Source organism: Dermacentor albipictus, chromosome 7, assembly GCF_038994185.2.
Source record: "Dermacentor albipictus isolate Rhodes 1998 colony chromosome 7, USDA_Dalb.pri_finalv2, whole genome shotgun sequence".
Lineage (NCBI taxonomy): Eukaryota > Metazoa > Arthropoda > Arachnida > Ixodida > Ixodidae > Dermacentor > Dermacentor albipictus.
In genome coordinates, this window is record NC_091827.1 from 1,372,979 (window position 1) to 1,388,234 (window position 15,256).

General features: G+C 47.2%; 1 protein-coding gene across 1 annotated transcript; it reads left to right on the forward strand.

The window, feature by feature from the left end:
- Window positions 1-1,707: 1,707 nt before the first annotated feature.
- LOC139047314 (uncharacterized) lies at window positions 1,708-6,268 on the forward strand. Its single transcript, XM_070521142.1, has 4 exons — window positions 1,708-2,095; window positions 3,165-3,222; window positions 4,116-4,281; window positions 6,139-6,268. Exons 1-4 carry the CDS (start codon window positions 1,877-1,879, stop codon window positions 6,230-6,232), a joined length of 537 nt encoding a protein of 178 aa, XP_070377243.1. The 5' UTR covers window positions 1,708-1,876; the 3' UTR covers window positions 6,233-6,268.
- Window positions 6,269-15,256: the final 8,988 nt, after the last annotated feature.

The following is a 15,256-nucleotide window of genomic DNA, read 5'->3' on the forward strand; positions in this document are numbered from 1 at the left end:
GGTGTTTGTTTCAAGTATTGAGTAAAAATTTGTTATCTTGCTGTGCCACTGCTATGTTCAAGCTCTGTTGACCTGATTTGTATTCTTTTCGTTGCCTATGGTATAGTGTTCTTTACATATGTATTGTTTCCCATCCTGCTAAAATCCCCAGCAGGGATGGCAGTATTGATAAATAAAACAAATAGATATATGAATCTGCCTAGGTATTACGGAGGAGGTTTCTTAGCGCGTGTTAGGCGTTCGTCCCTAGGCGTTCCGGCATTGCGGAGTGGGGTAGAGTAGTTTACGCTCCGACGCTGGCTGCCGGCGCGGTAAAATGGTGAAGCAGCAGGCACTGATGCCCGATTTGTCGACCGCTGTGTCGGACAGACTGTCTCGCACCTGCAGCACTCGTGCTAAGTCAGTCGTGGCGGATCATGGCTATCTCGAGCGTTACGGCGATGTACCTTGTAAATAACATCACAGATGTTTCTGTGGGAGCAGTGGCGACCGTAGTAAAGCCCGGGCCGCATATATTGAAAATCTAGAAGGCAGAGCGCCTCAGCAATCGCGGTTGAACGTAAGTAGCTGAAAGGCCGCCGGTGACGATGACTGCCTCGGCACCGGCGCCGCAGGCGCGAGAATGTCTGTCCAAGGTACCTCCAGAGGCAAAGTTCGTACCGGTGTTGCGGAAGTCGCGGGGCGCGGTACTGCTGAACTTAGCATCACAAGTTAGCGGCAGGACGTAATTATATTTAGTCAATCGTATTTTTTTACTAATTGTAAGAACGTGTCATTATTTCGCATTATTGGCGGCGCCTCCAGGACACCAAAGTGGCAACGGGGACACCGAAGCTAGAACCCGAACTGGTCCGTGGCTTGGCGCTTGCCGAGGCCTGCGCGTGCCAGGGGTGTTAATATCGGCTGCTCGCTATCGCGGACAGCAAATTTTATGCGAAGCATATTACGAGAGCTCAACCCAGCTCCTCAGGCGCGGCGGTGTCGCCTTCAATACCACGTGACACCGTGACGTCAAGACAGAGGAGAAACGGGGCTCCAACTCGCGCCGTCGCTCGCGGCGTCGCGGCGGTATATAAGCAGCTGCGCTTGCCTCTGCTAGACACTCATGAGGCTCACGATGCCTCCTGGAGACAGAGCTGCTCGTTGGAATGAGAAGCGAAAGTTGCGGCGTGCTACAGAGACTGATTTTCTAGGTGGCTTTGGCTCAACTCTTGCAAGATGGGCTGGGTGGGAATCGAACCAGGGTCTCCGGAGTGTGAGACGGAGACGCTACCACTGAGCCACGAGTACGGTGCTTCAAAGCGGTACAAAAGCGCCTCTAGTGAATGCGGCGTTGCCTTAGAAACGAGCTGCTCAGGCGTGCGTCGCTTGCTCAGGCGCACATTTCGTTGCCGCGCCGAACGCTGCGTTGCTCGACGCTCACCGCGTCCAATGCGGGGCGCGTAGTCGCTGCGCCGTAGCCCATTGTCTTACACCCTTTGGCGGGTCGACGGGAACGCTGTCGCGTTCCGCTCTTGAAGGCGAAGCAGAGTAACGCATGAGTTGTTTCTTCGTCTAGCCGAACCAAATATAGCCAAGCAACAGCAGTTCACCAGGCTAAACAGTGGTTCAACAACTAAAATAAAGGCTAGTATGCTTCGCATACTGGGCTTAACCTTAGCTACACTGTAAAAAGCAACCGTCATTTTGACGGCCATCTTTTTATCTATTTTGACGAGCCGTCGTTGTCAAACGCGAAAGACGGCGACTCCTCCGTGAACGAGCGAGCGAGGAGAGGGAGACGGAGAGCGCAACACAAAACGAGAAACTCTATTGGCTGGCGCGCAGGGGTACGTCATCTGAGACATCGTTCCACGTGGGCTTCGGGCCCCCGCGGATGCTTTCAAGGAAGGAGTCCTCCTCGTCCGGTTGTTGCCTGAGCAGTGGCGCTGTCCCCTCGCTTTTCTTTGTGCGCGCTGCTACTGCCTGGGCGTGCGTTCGGCTTTTTTCGCCATTTTTGCCTTTTTGTGTGTGGCGCGTTGGAAGGCCGCGAAGACGCAATCAAGGAACGTGTGGGCATCGAGCTGCAGCCGAAAATCAACTGCAGCGGGTTAAGGTAAGTGTAGTGTGTTCTGCTTATATGCTTCTTCGTCTGTTTACATGCTTCGTTCGTGCAGCACGTGTTCTGTGAGGCACATAGCTCACGAGAAGCACGCTAGTTCTCACGCGTAATGTACTACGCGCACCGATGGCCTTGGGCCCGAGACTGCCGTTTAGAGACGTGCTTCTGCGTAAAGCGGAAACCACACAACCGCGATCTTTCGCGCGTGGTCCTTCGTGCTTGAATCGCGGCCTCATGGTTCAGCCACGTGCAGCGATTTTCAGGGGCTGCCTGCATCCACGTGTTAAAAAAAAAATAAAAAAAAACTCTCTCTGAGGGACACTGAAGCGTACGAAGAGCATTGGCGCACGTTAATTGAAGAGAGTAGAAGAAAGTCGTTTTTAGTACCCCTATCATGCAGGCACATACAATCCCGATCGAGCCTGACTTTCGATCACTGCTACGCGGGCCAAGGATCGAAATCGAGTTGGTCGAGCTCTAGCGCGCTATGCGTCGCTGTTTAAATGCAGAACACCTGATGAATGTGCTTAATAGGCAGTAAAAGTAGTTGTAAAAACCATTCTTTACATTTTACATCATCAGTTTGACTTACCATTTTTTTACATCAGTTTGACTTACCGAAATGTTCGGCGGTAGTCTTGCAGAGTTAACAAGTGGCTGAATGTTTTCAGTGTTCGTGTACTGATAGTGTGCAGTTTCATTCTTGTATAGCATTAAGATATGGGCCTAATTACCTTATATTTTGGCAATAGTTATTTCTGAATAAATTTGTTCATTTTTATAGTTTATTGCCTATGGGCCTCAAACAAGGGCCAAAAATTTATTTCGACTGGCGTGTCCATTAGCTGGGAATTATTCAGTAAAGTAAATTTGGAGTTTTCTAATTATATACCGCATTTTCATCCACTTCTGCTGAAATGATGCTGTACCTGAGGTGTAGAAAGTGCCTTGATGACAGCAGGATCCTTAGAAGTATGGTTATGACGTATTATTTAGATGCATGTATCTGATCCCTTTGATGTTTTCTCTGGAGTCTAATAACATGTGGCTTGTGAATTCCCAGCATGCAGCTGAAGGGGGGCCGGAAGGACTGCCAGCAACGCCGCACCTTGCTGTCATTGGTGTGTATTTGTCATTTATAGAACTTTGGATCAAAACATGGCTTGTACACTGTATTTTACTATTGTATGATATAACCTGATTTTGTGTAACCTCACCCTACTTAGTAGAACATATTCAAAACTTAGAAATGAGGCTAGCCCAGGATGAAAGGCTTAATTGCTGCTTCATCTTATATATGTGAAGTTTGTTTAATAATTTAACATGATAACAGTGTGCAAGTTTGGCCAGTAGTTTTCCATTCTTGTTAGAGTGCGCAAAAAATTTCTAACTCAGTAGCAGTACTGTCGATAAGTGGTGAGGGCGGGGCGATTTCTGCACTATAAGGTGATATGCCTGAGTTCATCGTGACTAACATGCAGCTTTTTGACTTGCCAAAAGCATGACGTTTTGCAAGAAAGCATGAACGAAGCTGAACTGGGCTTTTCTCATCAATGTCATGGCAGGCTCAGTACGAAATGGAGGGCCACTCTGGCTTAGAAAAGTTGCCCCGGTGCTTGCCTAAGTTTCGTCAACTCGTCACTATTCTCCATTATTTAAAAAAAAGTATTGTATCGACAGACAAAGTTGATTCTTTTTATTTGTCGGGCAATATTTGTAAAGATTTTCCCACAAACAAGTTCTGTGTAATATTTTGTGTTTACAAGAAGCAAGGGTCTTCAACAGATATAATTAGTGGCGTGTAAAGCACTGATAAGGGAGGGCATGTTGCACGTCTGTCTCCTGCCAGGGTACCATAAGGCCTAGTGACACGACCCAGTATGGCTTTTTATGTGTACATTTGAATTCGCTTTCTCTCAGTGTACACATCGAAGGCCATAGAGTTACTCGAATTATTGGATCGCCCCTTTAGTGCAGAGCATTTGCTTGTGAACTAATTTTTTTTTCCTTGCAGGATCAAGCATGGGGGACATAAAGAAAATCATCGTTGCAGTTGATGCTGTAGAATTCATCTCTACAAGAAGTCTTGAGAAGGCCATGGGCCTCCTCCTAGGTGCCTTCTTTGTTTTCAACGTGGCGTACCCTCCCGACTGCCCCCTCACCATGGAGTTTTCGCAGAGGTAAATGAGTGAATATGGATGATGCTTTTGATAAGTGATCGGAAACCGAGACAATAACGTGAGCGGTAGGCTTCTTTTTTCTGAGGAAAGGCACTCGCCCTCCTTAGCCAGTGCCTGCAAGTGACCAGTCCTGCCCTGTTCCCCTATAATTCAGATGTCACATACATTCCTCTCGTGCATTTCTGCGTTCTCTGGCACGGCATCACGTTGTTTTGTGGCACAGCTGTATGGTGTTTCGCCAATCACGGCCGTCTTTAGAAAGTAGAATGGCAAGGTTATTGACATAGTGCTGCTTGCCAGTGGTACATGCTGACAAGCCTTGCACATTTGCTAGCTCTGGCAATGAGTCAGAGGGCTGCGAGGTGAAGGTTGAAGTTTTTATTTTAAATTGCACCCAGTTCTGGTATTCTACTTGCAAAACTGGATATTTGATCATTGTCGCATTACTAATGCACCAGCTTGGCAATTTACAATGCCTAAACTTGGTCACGTGGCCTGTGAGCGCATCTAGATAGCGCTTTTCGGTTTTACGCATAGTTTTGTTAGTTGGCTACCGCAAGAAAGGTGCAAGGACGAAGAACCAGATAGGTCAAGCGCTACTGTCAATGATTGCTAAATGTAATGTGTGCAGCACTTTTATAGGTAGCGACGTCGGGAAAAATCGGAGCGAGAATGAAGTGAAATAGCAGTTCTTTTAAGTCACTCTACTATGTATCGTGTCCATTGGCTAATGTCCTAGTGCAACATTACAGTGTGCCTGCCTATGGGTTGCGTCCACACATGTGGCACTAAGTTGCCGAATGCCTGTCTGCACTTTTACAGACCTCAGGTTCCCTTGTTACCATTGATGCAGTGCTCTCTCTAGCCTGTGTACAATCAGCCCCAAGAAAATAGAGCTCACTACCTCACCTTCTGGGCACTCAACAAACTTTTTGCAATGATGAATGTCAGTTTTTTTTTCGTTTTGCATTGAAATTGGAAACATGACACATAGGCAGGACAGCTTCACAGGTACTGTCACAACCATTACATGGCACTTTCACCTTTCACCTGGTGATCTTTTAGGGGCTGGCAGTGTGATTAGTGCCTTTAAAAAAATTATACTGTGGTCCCATATTTGCCCAGAATTGCTGAGTACTTGAAAAGGACAGGTGAAAGAGCCATCATAAAGGTTGCTATGTCGGCACCTGAGAAGTTGGCCACCCTGTGTGTCAACAGTTGCAGTGTAAAAGAAAAAAATTACACATCCATCATTGTGGCAGGTTTGTTGATTGCTCAGAAGATTTCAGCAAGAAATTCCGCTTATTTGCAGCCAAGGACACAAACTAGAATGAGCATTCTCCAAATGGTAAGATGAAGCATGATAATGAGGTTCGTAAATGTACGCACGACTGACACATTGCAATTGCAGCCTATACCTGGACATCGGGGTGTTACATCAGTACTGATTTATGTATGCGGCTGACAGCAGAAACCCTGAAATGCAGCAAAATGCTCTTGTATGGTTACGGTTTCTAGAGTCTCTGCATGTTCCCTGTATATGATGAGCACCTATTGTTACTAGAAATCCTTTACGGGTGTATGTGCAATTGTGGGTTGTTTTTACGAGTTATAATAATGGTTACATGTAGGTACATCATCCATCATTAGTGCATGTATATGTAGCTATTTAAGTGCACTACTAGTGTGCTCACATTTGCTGCTACATGATTTTAATTGTCTTTTCATTTCATAATACTGTGTATTGCAGAAGGCAGTGCAGTTCACTCATTCATGGCATTTCACGTGTGTAGCCAGAGTATGTGATTGCCACAGTTTATGGAGCATGGATTTATTCTTTCCTCATCTTGTTTCCAGGTACCTGGGGCAGATCAACCCAACGAAAGGGCGCGGCAAAGGCAGGGCCGGCAGAATCGCGCCAAAGTTACTCAGCCTGCTGATAGCACTTTAATTCATGAATAAATGTGCAAGTAGAGATATGCATTTTTGTTTTTTGTTGCATGTTTCATGAGGTACTGCCCACTGCAAGTGACTGTCATGGAGCCATGTTGACCACACCATATATTGACACAGAATTATGTTGACACTTGTGTTGTTGGGCCATCATACTAACAGTACAGTTGCATTTCATGTTGCCAAGCCAAGTTTTGGAATGGCTAAAGGCATCGTCATTTTTAAATAACAGCCTGCTATTACTTTGATGGCCAACGCTGTACTGACAAGTATATAAATTTCAAATTTGCAATAAGTCGAAGTCATAAAAACAGTTAATTGACAGCTTGCCATCACAGACAATCAAATGGTATAATTAAGGTTTGGTTGTATATTGACATTTATAAAAAAGACATAGAAGTCAGGAAAAAACATTGTCTTTTAGAAATGACGGCTTGCTGTAACTGCTACGGTCAAGTGCTGTCAAATTGACGGTTTGGTTGTATTTCACATTGACAAAAAAAACATTGAAATGATGCAAAAACCGTCATTTAGAAATGATGTTCTGCTGTCACTTTGATGGTCAAATGTCATCAAATTGACGGTTCGGTTGTATTTTAGATTGACAAGAAAGACGTCAAAATGATGGAAAACTGTCATTTGGAAATAATGTTCTGCCGTCATTTTGACGGTCAAATGTCATCGAATTGACGGTGCAGTTGTATTTCAGATTGACGAGAAAAACATCAAAATGATGAAAAGACACCGTCATTTGAAAATGACGGTGTGGCATCATTTTAACGGCCAAATGCTTGGAAATAGAGCTGCCAAGGTATTTCCCGTCATTTTGACGGAATTTTTTTTACAGTGTAAGCCACAGCCATTTTTTGTATGCGCACACCTCCGGCACGCTTCGCCCTCCGCAGCCCCAACCCACGTGCGGCCCTGTTTCCAGCTTTGATCACCCCGCAACCCCTTGCATGCCGTGGAAATCCTGCGCCGCCTGCTTTCGTATAACCTCAGGTGCTCTCCTGAGGCTTCCGTTTGCCGGTTACATGTGCCCTCCTGGAGCAGTGCTTGTAAAAAATCCGATCTATCGTCGCGACGAAAAAAGCGACTCGTGACTTATACAACACCAGCCAGAAATTAACTTCATTAGTTAATTATATACCTTCAGTTAACCTTCAGCCACAGCGATCGCCAAATGGGGCGTCCGTGCCCACTGCCTCAACGCGCGGGCTGCCAGCGGCGGAGCGTAAACTCGACTGCACTCCGCACTGCCGGCATAGACGAGGCAACCTAAAGTTTGCCCGCGCGGCACCAGCGCCGAATGCTCCCCTGGAAGTTTCGAGGGTCCTCGCTGCGCTGGCGCGCGCCCGTGTTATACGGCGGGAGCGCTCGTGCGCGTGGTTTTTGCGATGCCGAGTGCGACGTCATCAGCCAGGAAAGGCGGCACGCAATACTGATGTGTTGTCGATTGCCACAGCAAAAGCTGTCGGCGTCGGCAACCTTCTTGAAACCGCACGGCAATCATTGCATCGTGTTGAGCAAGCAGGCGATCTGCTGCCGTCGAAAACGGAGCGCCGTGAGAACGAGCGAAGAAAAGCGCGGACGGCACAACGTAAACGAAGCGGAGACTACGCCACGACGCGACCGCGCTGCTTGGCGTTTCCACATTGGGGCGCTGTCAGGAGGCGGCGCAGTAGCGCCGCCTGGCCATGGTTTTCTCGTCTGAAACCTCCTCCGTAGTGCCTAGATAGAGTCATATAATCAAGGAGCAAAAGCCCCCAGATTTTCTCTCTCGCGCCCGCTCTTATACCCGCGCCTGCGCACAGAGGACTGGCGATCCCTCAAATGAACGTCTCGTCCACTTTCAAGGTTTCTGCCCCGTACGTGAGCACTAGTAAGACACAGCTGTTATACACTTTTGTCTTGAGAAATAATGGCAACCTGCTGTTCATGATCTGAGAATGCCTGCCAAACGCACCCCAGCCCATTCTTATTCTTCTGATTATTTCAGTCTCATGATCCGGATGCGCAGTCACTACCTGTCCTAAGTAGATGTATTCCCTTACCACTTCCAGTGCCTCGCTATATATCGTAAACTGCTGTTCTCTTCCTAGACTGTTAAACATTACTTTAGTTTTCTGCAGTATAATTTTTAGGCCCACCCTTCTACTTTGCCTCTCCAGGTCAGTGAGCATGCATTGCAATTGGTCTCTTGAGTTACTAAGCAAGGCAATATCATCAGCGAATCGCAAGTTACTAAGGTATTCTCCAATAACTCTTATCCGCAATTCTTCCCAATCCAGGCCTCTAAATACCTCGGCACAAGAAACCACTGTAGGTCGAGTATCATCTCAGGAACAGCCTCGCACGACAACACTTTTACAGCGAAGCTGTTTATGCGGACCCTGTGCCATCCTTGTGGGACTTCGCTAAAAAGGGGCCGTGTGACCTAGCGGCAGAGGAAGAGCTCAACAGGGGGAGAAGGGTAGGAGTGACCCCTTTCCCTCTGTGAGAATGCTATCTCATACGCGAATTGTATACGGTTGTCAAACGGTGCATTTTCGGCGATCAAGTCAGATTGGCATCGAACTTATCGAAGATTGATACCACCCTGCCGCGGAAGCAACAAACGTTATGCTGACGGTTTGCGGCCAACGAACAGTGCCCAGTGACTAAAACGCGATACTGTACTCGCGGAAAGCTTTTTTTGGCTATGAAGCGAAACCTACGGGGTGGAGCTTCTGCACATGACTGTATTCGTACGCGATGTAGTCCGGGCGCGCTCGGCACCGGTTTCGGTTTCGCCAACCTCGCACAAGTTCTCTAGTCAAGGCAGATACAATAACTCGGCGTGAATCAATGTTTATTCACATACGATATGTACCAAGTTCTTAACAGCTAGCATCGCAGCCTGTGTCGGAGCTCCGCAGCAGCCGTATTACGATGCCGTCAGTATATCCGGCGCAGCAGTCAGCTCGCTCACTCGTTTGTACGTGCCGATGGTTGCGGTTTCTAGAGGGGCCAGTTTGGTTTCCGCGCAGCCATGGAAAAACTTTTTTTATTTGCTTCAACAGTCTTTAGTTCATGGTTATATTGCGCTCAGTTTTACACAGACGATGTTAAGGAAGGACAGGACGTTCACCATGAACCATGGTTCATGGTTCCATGAATAACCATGAACGTTCACCAACTAGCCCCCTTCATTGCTTTACTAAAAGTCTTTAGTTGCTCAAGTTAGTTAACCGCCACTGAAGAGAGTTGATTGGCGGAACAGCAAGAGACGAAAACTCACCATAAGACACGGGCGTCATTTTGCGTTTGATGAACGTGGAAAACGTGCGACGGTCTCGGGTGTGCGAAAACTCAGAAGAGCAAACTAAAAGTGCAATAAAATACCAATATTTAAGTGGTGAATATTACGTAGTGTTTCAAATTGGGTGCTGTGAAAAACAAGAAGTATTGTTTCCTATTTCCCACGTAAGAAAACGTTAGCAAAACTGCGGGCCTACTTTCAGCAGCGGTGTAAGAGGCGCGCTTAGTTTCCATAGCCTTCGCTTCATAGCCAAGAAAAGTTGTCCGCGGTATCGTCTTGCCGGTAGCAACGTCAATCGTCAAACCAATCTAACCGATCGTCAGAACGATTGCAGTGTCCGCATCCGGCCTAGGAAACTCGGCCACTGTGAGGTAATTGGCGCCATCATCGGGGGAGGGCGGGAAATCAAATCCACTCCCCTTGTACCACCGCCTAGATCGGCGCGCCGATACAGGAAGCTGTTCCCTTTCGCCCCACCTCTCATCTTCCCTTGCCCTCTCACGCAACGCCCTCACTTCGACGGTCTCCGCGCGCGCTCGGCGGCGTTTTCACAATTGCGAGTAGGTACAGCGGGGCGTGGCGCTTTTGACGGCAATCGACGTTTGCGCGCAGGCGCGAGTAAGAGCGGGTGCGAGAGAGAAAATTTGGGAGCCTTTGCTCCTTGAATATGTGACTCTGTCTAGGCACTACGGTGGAGAAGTTTCTTTTCTGTGCGTGGCCGTGCGTTTATGCCTAGGCGTGTCGGTATGGCGGAGTGGGGTCGAGTTTGTTTACGCCCCGCCGCTGACTGCCTTCGCAGTGAGGCAGTGGGCACGAACGCCCCATTTGGTAATCACTGTCTTTGAAGGGGCAAGGTTCTGACTGGTGTTGTATAAGTCACGGGTCACTTTGTTACTCGCGACGATAGATTGCATTTTTTACAAGCACTGCTCCAGTAGGGGACATGTAACCAGCAAACCGAGGCCTCAGAAGGGCACCTGAGGTTATAACAAAGCAGGCGGCGCAGGATCTCCAGAGCACCTAAGGGGTAGCGGGGGGATCAAAGCTGGAAGCAGGGCGGCCCGTATGTTGGGACCGCGATGGCCGAAGCGTGCCAAGGGGCATGCCCAGGCATTATGGACATGCGTTTAGTTTCTTTTTTCGCCACCACATAGCGTATCAACCTTAAAGATTTGAAATTCGCGCCGTGACGTATGCCATGACGCACAACTAAAGAAAACACAATAAAAAGAAGCACACCCTGCGACTGTTGCTTCCCCTCGGCACTTGGAAACGAGCGCGCTTACGTATCAGCGTTATCTTGAAGACCACCTGGTACTTGCTCGACTCGCAATGAATCGACGATTTTGCTAGACACCTTGCCAGACAGCTCGTCGGCATTCTGGGTGAGATGTCTGGCCGAGATAACAGCTCCCGCAAAGGCTTGCGTTGGGTTTCCTTTCTTCGTTGTTTTTTTCTGTTTATTTGTGCACAACTGCGGCCGCGGGCTTCGGTATAGTGAGCGTAGTTTTTCTTGTGTTTTCTAAGAACCAGCGTGATTCAATAAGAGGAAGCTTTAGCTCGGGTCCTTCTTCGATGCCGGCTGCTCAAATACATGTAAAATGCATAAATGATTTTATGAGAAAATCACTCAACCGATATAAATGAGAATTGTTGCATTCAAGAGAGAACGTTAAATCGCAGCGATCGCTGCAATAATAATTTTGATCTAGGCCATGGCATTATTGACAAGAATTATCGGAAGTCGGCAAACTTGAGAGAGAAGTACGAAGTTTACAAGTCCGTTAGTTCGGATAAAAACTGATATCGCATCCCTCTAAACTGCATTCCTTGGAGAATCTCAATCGGATAAATTCGATGTATGAATTTATAACTTATGTGAAGTTACAATGCCTGTTAAGATTTTGCGAATACCATATTCAGGAGTTAGTGGTGTATTTCAGGGTGGCATATGATATATCATTTTTGTCTGCATTCAATGAAATGTTAGGTGCAGCTTAGAGAATTCCGATATCGTTTTTAGTTGCTGAGGTACAGAGTCGTATACTTTGAGTATTGCTTCTTGAGATTTCGCATTTTTTTTATTTATGAAAGTGAAAGCTAAATAAAGATTGGCCTTCTGAAATCTAATTTTAACTGTTTCTTTTAAGTTCAACGTAACTCATGAATTGCGGTGCAGTGGTTGTAAGAAGAAAGGATTGATGATTTGCCAGGTAGGAGCTAAAGCTTCCCGTTAAGTTAGGTTTAGACTAATACTTTTGCTGAGAGGAAGCAAGACGAGTAGCGCATATACATTATGGCGGCCGCAGCTCGATAGGGGCGAAATGCGAAGACACACGTGTACTTAGATTTAGGTGTATGTTAAAGATGCCCAGGTGGTCGAAATTTTCCAGATTCCCCAACTACGCCATGCCTCATAATCCGATCGCGGTCTTGTCACGTAAAACCCCATATTTTTTTTATTTACAGAATGTACACTAATTTACAGTAATTGACAAAGCCAAGCCTACAGCAGGCTAGTCAGTAAAGCGTTCACTTCTTTAGACCTAAGCTCGTGCTCATCTTCCTCAGCTTTGTGCAGAGCTGCGCAACATATTTCCACTTGACGTGGAAGCGCCGTCCCGCTGCTTTTTAGGCAGAACATGATTGGTAGCGTTTTAGGCGGCTGATCTGAATGAAGTCGTGGGAAGTCTGGATGGAGCGAGTAGTAGGTGTGACCGGAGACATATCGCAGGTTACGTAGGTTACCTGACAGAGGGCCCGGTAAGCGCCGGAGTAGCGGGATATCAGTTTTTCCGAGAGGCCGGAGTGGGCGATCGAAGAGGGACAAGATCCCCGAGAATATAATCGGCGTCCCGATGACTACTGTCACAAATGCTTTTACTCTTGTTCTGAGAAGCACAAAGGCGACGGTGAGCAACTTGGCGTGTTTCTTGGGCTCGACCAATGACATCGCTTGTATACTGAGACACGGACCCTTGAGGGGTAGGCAGTGTTGTATTAAAAAGCAATACTGAATCTCGGCCGCCCAACAAATAAAATGGCGAGTAACGTACAGTGGCGTGGCGTAATGAATTGTACGCTAATATGACAAACGGGCGAGCAGTATCCCAGTCACGATGGTCACCAGAAACATATATGAAGAGCATATGTCTGTTAATATTCGATGAAGCCGCTCCGTACGACCATTGGTCTGCGGATGACATGCATTAGTAAATTTGTGCTTGGTAGAATAACGATGGAGGAAGTCGCCCACAACTGGATGGATGGATGGAGGTTATGAGCGTCCCCTTTGGAACGGGGCGGTGGGTTGCCCCACCAAGCTCTTGCTATTATACTGCCTAATGTTAAACAATAAAAAAAAAACACTATGGACTACCACACCCAAATTTTCCGATCCCCTATCGCGAACTGTGCTTTTGTACGTCTCCGTTTTTTGTCGTTTCCCTACTTTTCTTCCACCAATCCTCCAATAACCTCTTACTAATGCCTATTGCGGATATGTTTACTTTTCCACTGCTCCCGCTTAACCCAAGGGCTTCAAGCAGGCCAGTGGTGCCTAAATCGACTGCTGGGTATACGTCTTCACATTCTAATTAACCATGCTCCATAGTTTCCCTAGCTTTACCGCAGCAAGCACATGCTTCTCCTTCCTTCTTATATCAGGCTTTATATATAGTAACGTGTTCTAAGGCATCCCGATCTCGCTTCGAAAAGTAATGAGCTTCCATTTGAGTTATCATAAATGGTTTCTTTCCTGATTTCGTTTTTTCCCCTTAGTAGTTACTCATGGTAGGTTTCTTTTCCATTGCTACCACCCATGAGATTATTTCAGCCTCTCTGACTTTCAGCTTGACGTCCTTTGTTGCTGTGTTGCCCACCCTACAGGCCGCATACTTGCTGGTAAGTTTCCTAGTTCAAGTTTCCTCCACTGCGAATCAATGTTTTTCCTGTACAGATATCTCAACATTCTCTCAGCCCATTCACTTTCTTTCATATTCCTCAGCCGTTCTTCATACTCAATTTTAGTGCGAGCTTCCCTGACTTCGATACTAGTCCAGCCCATATCACCCTGCACAGTTTCATTTGTAGTCTTCCCGTGAGCGCCATGCGAGGCGACCCACTGACCTTTGTTTCCCATCGAGTCCTGATTGTACCCCTGATTTAGAGCAAACAACCACCTTTCCAAAAGTAAGTCATGGAACCATTATACCTTTACACATACCTCGGAGGACCTCGACCTCCGAGGTAAAGAGAAAGGAGCGACTCCTTTCGGTAAGAAGTTCACGAGGCCCGAGCGCCGGGGCGAACAATGACGTTGTGCATTACAACAGTAAGTAGGCTACGCCAGCATGAAGTTTACCCGCCGTGGTGGCTATGGTGCTGGGCTGTTGAGCACGAGGTAGCGGGAACGAATCCCAGCCACGGTGGCCGTATTTCAGTGGGGCGAAATGCCAAAACACCCGTGGACTTAGATTTAGGTGCACGTTAAAGATCCCCAGGTGGTCGAAATTTACGGAGTGCTCCACTACGGCATGCTTCATAATCAGAAAGTAGTTTTGACACGTTAAACCCCATAATTATATTACGTCAGTTGGAAGGGCTCTGGTGAACGCGAACCAAGTTGTATAATGTGTTGCGGCGGCAATACACTTGTTGCATCAGTCAGATCTGGGAAAAGGTACCAAGAGATCTACACCAACGCGATAGAAGGGTTCGGTAGGAACGCCAAGAGGTAGGAGTAAACCAACAGTGAGCTCAGATGGTTTCTTCTGGCGTTGACATAACTCACAAGAAGCGACGTAGCGGCGGCCAGATCGCTGCATACCAGGTCAAAAGAATCGTCGCCGGACACGGTCGTACGTACTTACTCCCCGAAGTGACCAAAAGTTGGTGGATCGTGCAGCTTGGACAGAAAAGCAGTGCGAACATGCCGCGTAATAACCTACCATCTAATCCACTGGGGTACATGGTACGCCGATATAAGATGCCGTCCTTGAGTAGGAACATACCAAGAGAAAGGTCACATGACCTAGATGTGAACTTTTCCATAATACCACGTATGCTTGGATCTCGGCGCTGTTCAGTAGCAAAGTCAGCTAAGCAGATAGAGAAAATACAGAGCAGAAGCATAGGTCGCAGGAACATCGTCTGGGTGGCGGTACAAGCAGTCGGCATCTTGGTATAAACGATCGGACTTGTAAGCAACTGAGTACAGTACGTGTATTCCTGTAGGCGTAGCGCCCAGTGACCTAGGCGATCAGTAGGGTCGTTGAGAGACGAAAGCCAGCAGAGCGCATGGTGGTCTGTGGTGGATGTAAAGGGCCGACCACATGGGTAAAGGCACGATTTCGCCACTGCCTACCCTTATGAAAATATGAGATGAGTTTCACATGAAAGTCTGACGAGTTTTGACATCACAGCCATTAGACTTTCTGATGAGTTTCTTTGGAATTTTCTGATGTATTCCTAATGTCATTCTATAACATATTGGCCACCGTCTTTCTGTAGAACTCTTGACGAGTGCTTTTCTTGTGAGCATGAAATGTCTTCCTAATGTGCGCTCCAAAGCAGTTTTCTTGTGACTTTCTCACGTCTTCCTAGCGAATCTCTAATGAGCTTATACATTAGACTGCCGGTGCTCGTATTACTCCTATAACAAAATTGGCCACCACGTGTGGTAACATTTTCTCATGTGTCCCAATGGCAGTCAGACCTTAT